General features: G+C 43.6%; 1 protein-coding gene across 1 annotated transcript in view; it reads left to right on the forward strand.

Moving 5' to 3' along the window:
• Positions 1-11592, forward strand: part of FAM69B (family with sequence similarity 69 member B) — a 91691-nt gene extending 80099 nt beyond the window's left edge. The window contains exons 3-5 of the mRNA XM_018560455.1: positions 6644-6751; positions 8603-8779; positions 10536-11592. Coding sequence (XP_018415957.1) covers positions 6644-6751; positions 8603-8779; positions 10536-11348 — 1098 coding nt within the window. The 3' untranslated portion in view covers positions 11349-11592. The remainder of the gene's footprint in view (positions 1-6643; positions 6752-8602; positions 8780-10535) is intronic.
• The last annotated feature ends 303 nt before the right edge of the window (positions 11593-11895 follow it).

Genomic DNA, 11895 nt, shown 5'->3' on the forward strand with positions numbered 1-11895 from the left:
GGGGGTTGTGATCTGACCATGTTTCATGTTATACCTATATTCATGTGGTCAGAAAGCTTAGTTCAGCCTTTAATTTATACAGCAACAATCTACTGTGAATCAAAGTTAGGTTGTTAGAACCGTAATAACCAAACAGCACTGCATTTCGGTGGTAAGCAATGCTATGACACCCACCAAGGATGCCATTGGCATGCATTTTGTATGTGCTCCACATCTCTGTGTGGGCTTTCCCTGGTTGATCTGGTTTCCTCCCAAAAAATTCTGGAAGGTTAACTGGGGTGTAATTACACTGTTTCTGCTGTGTATAAGTGTGGCAGGGACACTAGATTGTGAGCTTCTTTATGGATATGACAGGTATGAAAGAAATTCTGTGTAATATTTTTCTTCTGTACACATAGAAGGAGAAAAAATCAAGTTGCAATTTACAGAGCTGTAACTTTGTGTAATGGGGTTCTCTTCCATAGCTAAACCACTAAGAAATCCCTGTCTCTTTATCTACAACTCAAAGGTAAATCCTCTATTGATAGAGGACCCTAATTGTTTTTATAGCAATTGCATACTGGTTCCCAGTTTATATATACATTCATTTCATCCAAATGGTTTTGCCATACACTTTTGCTGCCTGCATAAACCAATGTGTAGACACTCAGATCTGGGCCCCACAGGAATCATATGGTCCGTATGGCTATAGTAACCCTTGGCAATGTAGCTTGTTAGTTCACTGAGAACGATCAAAACACAAGCAGACACACATCTCACAGATGTCAGTATATCAAGTTGTTAGAGAGGCAGCTTTTTCATACAATATGGCTAATGTTCGTTCTCAGCTTCATGCGCTATTTAACTGTCAGGTTCGTTATCTGGTAGTGCAGCCAGCCAGACCAGATGGCCTGGCACCTCCAGAGCTGTTTCTGATCCAGTACCTGACTCCAGTACCCCTCCCACCCTCCTGTTATCAGCGTGTTGTCGGTTCTCTAGCACATTAGCGTCATATCAGACATCAGGCAAATTGTCAAGCCTCCGCTCAAGAAAGCTCAAATTCAAAACAGCTAACAGTCCAGAATGACGCCGGCATATGATTATCCAGAGAATTTAGCTCAGCAGGCTGCAGGCTTTATGTATGGGGCAGTCACAAGAGGTTCTCTCTCATTAATATTCATCAGGTTGCAAATTACAAACCAAAGTGTGTCTTCAGCAGAGTTGTAGAACAGAGCCACATTAAAATGCCAGAAAAGATGCAATTCAAAATGGGAAAGAGACACCGCTATATGGTGAAGAGGGATTCTCAGGGACACAAGGTGTCTGACCATACCCATTGGCACATCTAGGGGATTTGGTGGCCCTTGGCTCAAAGTGTTTGGCATAGATACTTTCAGCACTGATAAAGTAAGTCCAGCATATTGGGGTTATGTGTTAAAAACTATCTTTGGGAAGAAAAAACTCCCCTTACAGTGTGGCTGTCTTGCACTGCAAGGTTTAAATGTACATATACATCTAGGGTATGGAGGCCCTCCGGCCATCGAAGTGTAAGGGGGAAAGGGGCTGCGGGTGCCGCTCTGGTAGCCTGGAGGGAGCCTGCAGGAGCAGGGATCAGGTAAGCAAAAGTTATTTTCCTGGAGATTTGAACAGGAGTAGCTAGAGCACACAAAGGTGGACAGGGACACCCAAAGCTCCTGTTGCTTAAAGGAGAACTATGGGGTCAGGGCTTTTCCCCATAGTTCTCCTAAGGGTCACGGGAGAACACAAACTAGCGTCCTCCCGTCAACCAAACCTCAGTATACCGCGAGCTACAGCTGGCGGTATACTGAGACGCCGGAGCGGATCCCGACATTGCTGTCGAGATCCAGACAGCTGCGGGATTGACAGCTGGCTCTGCCTATCCAGAGTCAGAGCCAGCTGTGCCCGCCCCCTCCCCGTCTGTTCCGCCAGTCAGCGCTGGAGGATCAGACAGGGGAGGGGGGAATCCCTGCAGGGAGCCGTGAGTGACAGTCACGGCTCTCTGCAGGGATAGATTGAGAAGTGAGCGAGCGACGGTATGTGTTCGCTCACTTCCCGATCTACTAAGCCGACCTGTGACAGTTTCATTGTCACAGGTCGGCTCAGATTATGAGGCTGAGTGAAAATCACTCGCCTCATAATTCTCCTTTAACATGTGGCTCCCGGGCCGCTGGCTTTGTGCCGCCTGAAGCACTGGCAGAGCATGACATCTTGGGCACCAGGGACAGGAAAAAATAAAAACAAACAACAACTGTGGTTCAGGATATTTGGCTGCCCTCCTATCTCATCTTACTATATGCAGTGCCCCCTAATGGATACTTGTACAAACTGCTCATTGACACAAGCCGCTCAGTGCCTGTGCACAGCCAGCCAAGGAGGCACTTTCCATGTGAGTGCAGCTCTTCCTAAACTTTGGCTTGTGTTGTGCTAGCATTATTACAACCAATTGTTAGTATGCATTATTATTATTGGATGTCATCAACCCATCTCCTCTTTCTGCCCTCTGATGAGGTGGTTATTTGATCGGATTTTTTCACTGTCAGTGCAGATCACACCTGTGGAAGATACCAGATACTAAGGGGGTTATTCACTAAGCTGCCAAAGGCAGTGCCAGGGGGCCGCACCTAAGGCGCTCTATTTTTACTGTCCTAGGTGAAAAGAAACAGTCTGGAAATATGCCAGGAAGATCTCATCACTGGAGTCCTCATGAAATATAAGAAGGAAACAGTAATAGCCCACCAGACCACCTTTAACTGAAATATACATTTTGGGTAAACATATCCTTTAATTATGGCAGCTGACACCCTAGTCCCATTTAATGATAATAGTAACACTCCGTTACCCTACTGTACATCCATTGAAGCTACCTGAGCTTTATGTAGAGGGAAGAAGAAGAATGTACTAAATGTATACCTATATGCTTTATTGCATGGATCCTATCCCACCATTCATAATATAAGTGATAGATCTACAGCAGGGTGGTCTGTCTGCAGTGTCCCTGAACTGAGACTGTATTCCAGGGGTGGGGTGGAACTAAGGGTGAGAGCTAAGCTACTATTGTAGGCTTTCATATGTTTAGATTTCTATATTTATTGTAGCGGTGAGTGCATATTAAAATGGAAACACAAATGTGGTAAAGTGATCTTTGTGCTTTGTATGTAACATTTTAACTATTTTCACAATTTACATGGTGTAGGCGCACTGTGCATGAAGCAATACATTGTAGAAGATGTCTCTATCCTCATTTTTGGTTGCAGTGATGTCTAGTTCCGCTCTCGCATTTTCTCTTCTGTACAAAATGTGGCTTTTGTTCTCAGTCTGAAGCCAGAATTGTCTGAAATTGGCGTGAAAAGGTCAGAAAACCCCCCAACTAGTGTTATTAACATAACAAAGTCTGGTGACTTTGCTCTGCGCCGATTCCCAGCGTCAATCAAAGCGGCCATTGTCTGAAGTGCTCTCCCACCCTGCAGGTAACATGTCAGGGTCACGTCAGGGTAGGAAAACTCTTGTAGAAAAAAAAATGTGCAGGTCTGAAATGAGAATCGGGCCTGGAAAAAGAACTTTCCATCAGTATGACGAGCCAAACTCTGCAGCATAATCAGTACACCTCCATACACTGTCATCCATCTCATTCTGATCCAAAGGCTGCTGTCAGATAAAAGTGACTCAGCTATGTAAAAATAGGTGGGTGCAGAGTCCTCCAGCATTACAGTGTACACTGCCTGGCCAAAAAAAAGTCACACGCTCAAAGCCTTTAGCTTTGATTACGGCATGCATTCGCCGTGTCATTGTTTTGATCAGTTTATGCAATGTCACATTTATTTCTGTACAGAGTTGTATCCATTTTTAACCAAGATCTTGTAGTGATGATGGGAGAGTGAGACTACTGCGTAAAGTCTTCTCCTGTACATCCCACAGATTCTTAATAGGGTTTAGGTCTGGACTCTGGTGGCCTATGTGTGAAAATGATGTCTCATGCTCCCTGAACCACTCTTTCACAATTTGAGCCCGATGAATGCTGGCATTGCCATTTGGAATATGCCCGTGCCATCCGGGTCATTCAGTGTATTCAGATAGGCAGCTGACCTCAGTTTTGGTGACATAATGTTGCTGAACCAACCTGGCCAACTGGAGCAACCCCAGATCATAACTTATCTAAAGGCTCTTACCTATTTGCTTAGCTAAATCCAGGTGGTGACTTTTTTTTTTGGCCAGGCAGTGCATTTAAAGAGAGGAGGGTTAGACAGTGAAAGGAGCTGAGTCCTCCAGCAGTACAGAGTATTTTAGGAGAGGAGAGTTAGCTAACAGAAGAAGCAGAGTCTTCTGGCAGTACAGGGTATTTCAGGAGAGGAGAGTTATAGAGAAGGAGGAGCAGAGTTCTCCAGGAGCACAGAGTATTTCAGGAGAGGAGAGTTAGATAGAAGGAGCAGAGTCCTCCAATGGTACAGAGTATTTAACATGAGGAGAGTTAGACAGTGAAGGGAGCAGAGTCCTCCAACAGCACAGAGTATTTCAGGAGAGGAATTTTAGACAGTGGAGCAGCAGTCTTCCAAGAGCACCGAACTTTTCAGGAGTGGAGAGTTTAGATGTCGGAAGAAGCAGACTTCAGCAGCACAGAGTATAATATTAGGTGAGAAGAGTTTGCAGAATCAGTGGACACCCAAAACAGCTTACAATGTTTTAGGAAAGGGAAGTTATTTCTGTCTGTGAAGGTTCTCATTCATCCAGGTCATGGCATATCTGTAAAAAATAAGTCATGGACGTTTCACTGGTCATCCAACCAGCTTTCTCAATTCAGAATTACTTTGTACAAGTCATTCTGAATTGAGAAAGCTGGTTGAATGACCAGTTAAAAATGTCTTCAAGAAAAATACAGCAAGTCCAGTTGCCTTGACTTATTTTTTACAGATATGGGAAGTTATTTAGTACAGAATATTTCAGGAGAGGAGTTAGGTCATCTAAGAAGCAGAGTCATTCAGCAGCACAGAGAGTTTTAGAAGAAGAATTAGATACTTGGTTGCTTTAACGTACTTCACAAGCTCTTTGCTTTGATGAATATTGAATACTTACTCCAGTCTCTGCCTCTCCCGCAGCTCCTAATTCTCCATCTTTTGGATCTATGTCCCCCACCCCTTCCTTCTCTTCTTCCCAGCTTTCTCTCTTTTAGTCCTTGTGTACACATATAAAATAAAGGATGTCTTGTTGCCCATAGAAGCCTCTCAGATATCTCTGTTCCTTACTTCATAACATAGAGGGATTAGTATGCTCTGCTATGTATTATTATAAGTGTATTTGTGAAATCTTACTGTATCTCTGATGTGAGTTATGTGTAATTTCATGAAAACCTGGATTTAGCAGACTGGATGGCCTTTTCATACGGGAAATGATGGAAGGGTATCTGGGGTACATCAAGGGCTAGTCTTGGTGCAGAGCGGCGCTTATCTCTGCTCACACCGGTGTGACTTGGAGCAGCTCTCTGCAGGCCTGAGCTGGCGGTATGATTCAAAGAGAGTGCTTTGCTTGTGTTTCAAAGACCGAGGCTTCTGTCTTGTTGTGAGTCGGCCGCCACTCTGTTTTAATTAAGGTAGTTCTCCGCCTGTCAGATGGAGGTTACTGGTAAAGACGGACTGATAACACGGTATTGACCCGGCGTCTGCTGGGACTCATCTATTTACTGGAGTCTGTTAGAAGCTTTCAGCTGGAAATTGGCAGAGAGGAGGGAGGAGGACAGAGTTGGGCTTGGAGGCGACGGAAAAAACGCATTTTCATTCATCCTCATTCTGCACCACTGAATGATTTAACTGCTTGTTGGCGGTCACCTCATTTGTGACACCCTGATTTGAAGGTGGTGCGGGGGAGGCCATCTCTAGCAAGAGGTTAAATCCCTCAGCAGTGTAATATTAATATCGCCCGTGTAGATCAACCCTAAACTGGCATTTGTATTCTCAATCCTGTCAGCCACTTATTTCCTCTTTGTCAACACATATTGTTTTCTGATTGGCCTTATGACATCTTGATGTTGTGGATATCCACACAGGGGTTATTGTCAATTAAAATCAATTTGCATCCGAGGATATGAGTTAGGAAATCATGGAAGTAGGTCTTTCTGTTAGACTATCCAAATCATATATATATAAGCCAAGGGCTGACCTGGCTCACCAACCTCCACCTATATCACTTTGGGTGGGAATACCCTTTAATTAATTCTAAACATACCCTATGGTCTTTTAAAGGTACGCACAACACACATACACCTTGCTTCTGTGTGCGCTTTGTAAATAATTATATATATATATATATTGTATTTGCAAGTGTGCTTAGATTTTGGTTATTACTGCAAATTGGTTGGCCAAACTGTCATAGTGTAATGAAACTCACTTTGGATCCAGCCATGATGAATGATTATTTGGGGTGTACAAACACAGAGTGGTGACTAGATGCAGCTTTAGGCTATTGAAGACATAGTGGCTGAAACAGCTTATTTTCCACTGCTGATTATTCAACGACAAAAAATGGTACAAATGATTCCTGCTCAAATAAGCCTAAAGTAGCAATGGATATGAAGTGTTTGCTGTGATCTGTGGAGGTTGTGCCAGCAGTCAATATTCCCATCGTCAGATGTGTGACTCTGTTTTTCTCTCTGCAGTGTGACCAATACAAGAAAGGAATCATCTCCGGCTCCTCCTGCAAGGATCTGTGTGATGACCACACACTGGTGTTTCATCAATGCCTGTCCTCCTCGCCCACCCACCAGGTACTGTACAAGCTAAGCCCACGTCACAGGGCAGCCACTGCTCCACTTATCAGTTCACTTGGAAAGAGGAACAGAAGACAGAAAAGCCTTCTGCCTCGACACTGCTCCTAATGAACTGATGCACTGTAAGATGGCTGCCTGCTCTTTAAGCCTGCAATTCTTCTACTCTTAGGGCTTGTTCACACCAAATGCAGACCAGATCTGCATGAGTTTCTGCACATGCAGTGCAGTGTGTTATACTGCGTTTTGTGCCGCATTTTTGATGCGTTCCGGGCCGTTATTTTTTTTTTAGTTTAGAATAGTCTTTCAGTGCCTTCCAGGGCGTTTGCATGCATTTTTGATGTGTTTGCATGCGTTCCAGAGCAGGTAAAATAGGGCTTGCTGCAGTTTTTTTACATGCTCTGGAACTGAACGCTGCGGTTTGAACTAGAGCCCAAAATACCATTGGAATACTTTGGACGCAGTTTTCATCCGGTCTGTAACTGCTCTGCTCCTGGCCATAAAATAAGTCACCAGCACTCGATGATATCTGCAAGAAGTAAAGCACTTCTTATTCAATTGTCACATGCGTCAAACAGCCAACGTTTCGGGGCCATGCAGGGTCCCTTCTTCTGGGCGACTTAGTGACCTATGTCGCCCAGAAGAAGGAGCTCTGCTCCTGGAACGTGCTTGGTGTGAACAAGGCCTTAAAGGGAACTATTGGTACCCTGTCAGTCAGGGAGTTTGAGTTGTTAGTGTAGCTTGTCCATCAGTGTAGCTGATTTCCCTATTTTTACCAGATTGCTGTGCTATATTTCCATGTGCTCAAATCTCATATGTTTGTAGAGTCTCATCTAGTGGTTTTGTCTAACAATACATAATAAATGACTGCTGCAAGAAAATCAATTACAAAGACAAGTCACCTAGAGCATTTGTTTTCTACTGACAGAGGTTTAAACAGAGACTTGTACTGAGATAAGAATAAATACAGTCACTGAACAACATTAGGCAGCTGCCTTCTCTCAAATTTTATTGGTATAGCATAATATAAATAATTCACTTTAAAACCATCAATTGAATAAACCAAATTCATAACACTTGCACATTCATCAAGCACCTGTACAGTCATTACAACTCTGGCAGAATCAAATGACTTAATGTCAATTAGTCCCCCTCAAAATTTGAGGTGACAAACCACATAAAAAAGCCGCAACTAGGGAGGGAGGGAGGGGGCTTGCTGTGCTGTGATCCGGACAACTGGCGCTGAGTCCGGGAAAAGCTCTCCTTTATATAGGGTGAGGAAGGACCTTACAGAAAATTCTCTAATCCGCCGATTTTACCGCCTAAATTAACTGCCTGAGGCGATTTAAAGGGCCAGTAGCGCTGAAATAAAAAAACAAAGAAAACCACCACAAGCCACAAAATAATTGGGTTGCCACAATCCCATGTCATTGGGCCTCTTATTTGAGGTGCACTTTCCCATTACAGCTTCCCAGTATGCACATGCCCCATTCTGAGCACTGGCGTATCTCTGTATGCCGGATCACACTTGGCCTTAATTACCGCCAGTTTTACAATCAGTAAACTGTCTGTAATTATTTTGTAAACTGTCACAGCCACTGCAACAGATTCCTAAAGTGGCAGTATTAAGAACTACCTGAATCTGTCACAAGTGTCAATAAAGCTACCAAAACTGGCGACAGGCCTTTTTTTTAACGGTCCATACGGCCAGAAAAGTGTCGTTAAGGCTTTATTAAATCCCCCCAATATTTTTAATATCTACATGTTTATGGGAAAATATATTTGTCTTCATTTACAGGTAACGGACATTTGTATGTCTAATGAAAACATGTATAACTTGTCCACTTGTAGGTCTACCGGGGCCTGTGGAGGGACCGAGAGGTCATCATTAAGTGTGGAGTTGAGGAGAATTTAAAAGCAGAGAGCAATCCAGATGCATCTCCCCGCAGGGAGCTGGTCCTGTTTGATAAACCCACCAGAGGAACCTCCATGGATGAATTCAAGGAGATGCTGCTCAACTTCTTAAAAGTAAGTGTGGCCGAAACTCATTCTATGGGGCAGCAGAGAGTCCCCACATCAAACAACATCATATGACTGAACATGTGTGAGTGTACGCTCCTCTAGTGCAGACTGATACAGTGTGCTCTGAGCAGCACTGCAGATTATGTCAGCACTATAGCAATATATAATAATAATAGCGTGTGATCGTGGTGTAGCTTTAGAGTGCAAGCTTCTGTGATGCAAAGACTGGTGTGCATGGATCAATGTTTTCTGTTCAGCACTGCAGAGTATGTCAGCACTATATAAATGTATAAAGTAATCCAATCTTTCAATCATCTCATTAGGTGAAATCAGATTGGCTGGTACGGTTGGTTGCACTTACTGTATAAGGCAGGGCAGTAATGTATAGTGGTTAGTCTAACTAATATAATTATAAAGTATTTTAAAAGGTTTTCGGGGGGAATTTATCAAAACTGGAGAAGAACAAATCTGGAGCAGTTGCCTACAGCAGGCAATCAGCTTCTCTCTTCAGTTTGTTCAGTTAAGATTTGAAAATGGAAGATAGATGCTGGTGGGTTGCCATGCACAGCTGCTTCAGATTTTGTCTGCTCCAGTTTTGATAAATTCCCCTCTTCGTGTTTTTCTTTCTATAATTGAATCTGCTCCACATTCCCTTTAACTGAACAGACCACTTGGAAATCTCTGCTAAGGATTATTGGTGTCCACAGTGCAGGTACTACAGTGCCATCTGGTGGCAGATCTTGGTGAATGCTACTTCATCATCAATATGCAGGTCACATTGGGGCTGTTCACCTAGCAAAGTAAATATTCACTTAGGAAAGTGAATGTTAATGAATAAATTAAAGCTGTGTTCACCTTGAATTCCCAATCATCTGCTGTGTTTTTTAAAAATTTTCCTTGCACATGATTGTTTTTTTTTTTGTGTATGAGTACAGCCTCAACATATTCACTAACATTCAATGTGTACAGTGACCATTACTAGGTGAGCCCTCTGTATCTTTAGTAAAACAATCTTTAGTAAATACAAGCTCACATTATTTACTATCATTCACTTTGCTAAGTGAACAGCCTCTGTCTCTTTATTAAATCAGCCTCATTTATCCTATTCAAGCACTAAGCTCTGAGCTAAACTTAGGAACAGCTGTATTGTGGTCCCCAATGTTTGAATTGAAAAATCGCTGCTCTTAAAGCAGAACTAATCAGGCAAACCTAAAAACAATTTAAGAGTTTCAGTATGTTATAATAAAGGGCAGTGGCTCCAGTACATAAATACTAGATTAGTCTACAGTTACCTTTTAAGGGCAGCTCCACCAATGGCAGAAGTGTGTTCCAGACTGGACAGGATTTCAAGGAGCTCACAGCTGGATAGGAGGCCATGGGATAGGAGGCCATGGGATGGGGGGCCATGGCAATGCAAGAATCTACCAAGCAGTTAGATTTGCTTGGCATAGACATGTCAGCTGCCATATAATTGCAGATTACCAAACTCGGCAGCTGACTGAGCTTCACAGGCTGCTTTATCATCCAAGGTGCACATGGCCATTGGCTGTCAGCCAAATTCTAGTTCCAGGTTGATGACATCAGCAAAGGTGGAGCTGACTATGCTCATACCATTATGGGGCCGATTTGTAGAGCATGCACTTTAAAACATACATTGTTTTCTTTTAAATATATGTTGCAACTAGAAAGCATATTTTATTTAGAAGGAAAACTACATGCTAACATTTAAATGCATTGTTTTGTCTATCTATCCATTATACAGGCAAAGCTGGGAGATCAAACATCCTTGATGGTTTTGGTCAGACGGATATTAGCCATGGCGGACGTCAATGGGGATGGGAAAGTTTCTCTGGCAGAAGCCAAATCCATCTGGGCACTGCTGCAGCTAAATGAGTTTCTTCTTATGTTATCGCTACATGAGAGAGAGCATACGTCGCAGCTGCTGGGGTACTGCGGAGACCTCTATGTCACTGAGAAGATCCCACATGATTCCCTGTACGACAATCAGATCCCCACCTTCCTGCAGACCCTCTTGCCCTCCCCTGTCCACACCTTGATCCACCAATGGTTTGCTCCTGCCTGGCCAAGGAGGGCCAAGATCGCCATTGGCATGCTGGAATTTGTGGAGGAGATTTTTCATGGGACTTACGGCAGCTTCTTCGTCTGCGAAGCAGGCTTCAAAAACATTGGCTACAACGATAAGTATGACTTCAAGGTGGTGGACCTGCGTAAGGTGGCCACCGAGATGACAATCAAAGACTTCCTCAAAGGCCGGCACTGTGAGCAGAACTCGGACTGCACATATGGGAGCGACTGCACGGCAGCCTGTGACAAGCTTATGAAGCAGTGTAAAAATGAGGTGATCCAGCCAAACCTGGTCAAAGCCTGCAAACTGATGCAGGACTACCTGCTCTACGGTTCCCCATCAGACCTGAAAGAGGAGCTGCAGAAGCAGTTGAGGACTTGTATGACTCTCAGCGGCCTAGCCAGCCAGATGGAAGTCCACCATTCCCTCATACTCAACAACCTGAAGACACTGCTCTGGAAAAAGATCTCGAACACCAAATATTCATAGCGGGGGAAAAGAGGACTTTGATTTTTCTTCTTCATTTTTAATTCCCCAGATTTGCATCTCACTGGCGCAGCTTCCGTCATGCAGCTAACAGTGGGGACCTGCTGTGATCAAGTGTAAAAGGTCTGAACCACCAATCATTTTCGTCAGGCTCTTACACATCTCTGGGGAGCCTGTGACTGCTGAATGTCACTGCTGAATCCAACAAACTATTAACATGTAAATAAAAGGCTTTTATGTGACGCAAGTACTTTGTCCCAATCACTCACTCTACATTTTACAGCTGAACTCAAGGCAAGCGGATACATACACAGTTTAAATACATAAATGTGACTTGTACCTGCCAACAGATTTGCAATTGTATTCAGTCTTGTGATTTAGGCAAGCCAGCTAGACAGAATAGCCTGGCCCTAGACCTCCACTGCACCTAAGCAGTACAGCTTGGTCCAGAACACACACAAAGCCTGCTGATTGGACAGTAAAGGAGCAGAAGTACATTAATTGATGAGGTCATCCCTCTGTTCTTCTCCCCCCTGTAAGCATATTCATA

The sequence above is a fragment of the Nanorana parkeri genome, unplaced genomic scaffold (assembly GCF_000935625.1).
Source record: "Nanorana parkeri isolate BGI_ZX_2015 unplaced genomic scaffold, ASM93562v1 scaffold455, whole genome shotgun sequence".
Classification (NCBI taxonomy): domain Eukaryota; kingdom Metazoa; phylum Chordata; class Amphibia; order Anura; family Dicroglossidae; genus Nanorana; species Nanorana parkeri.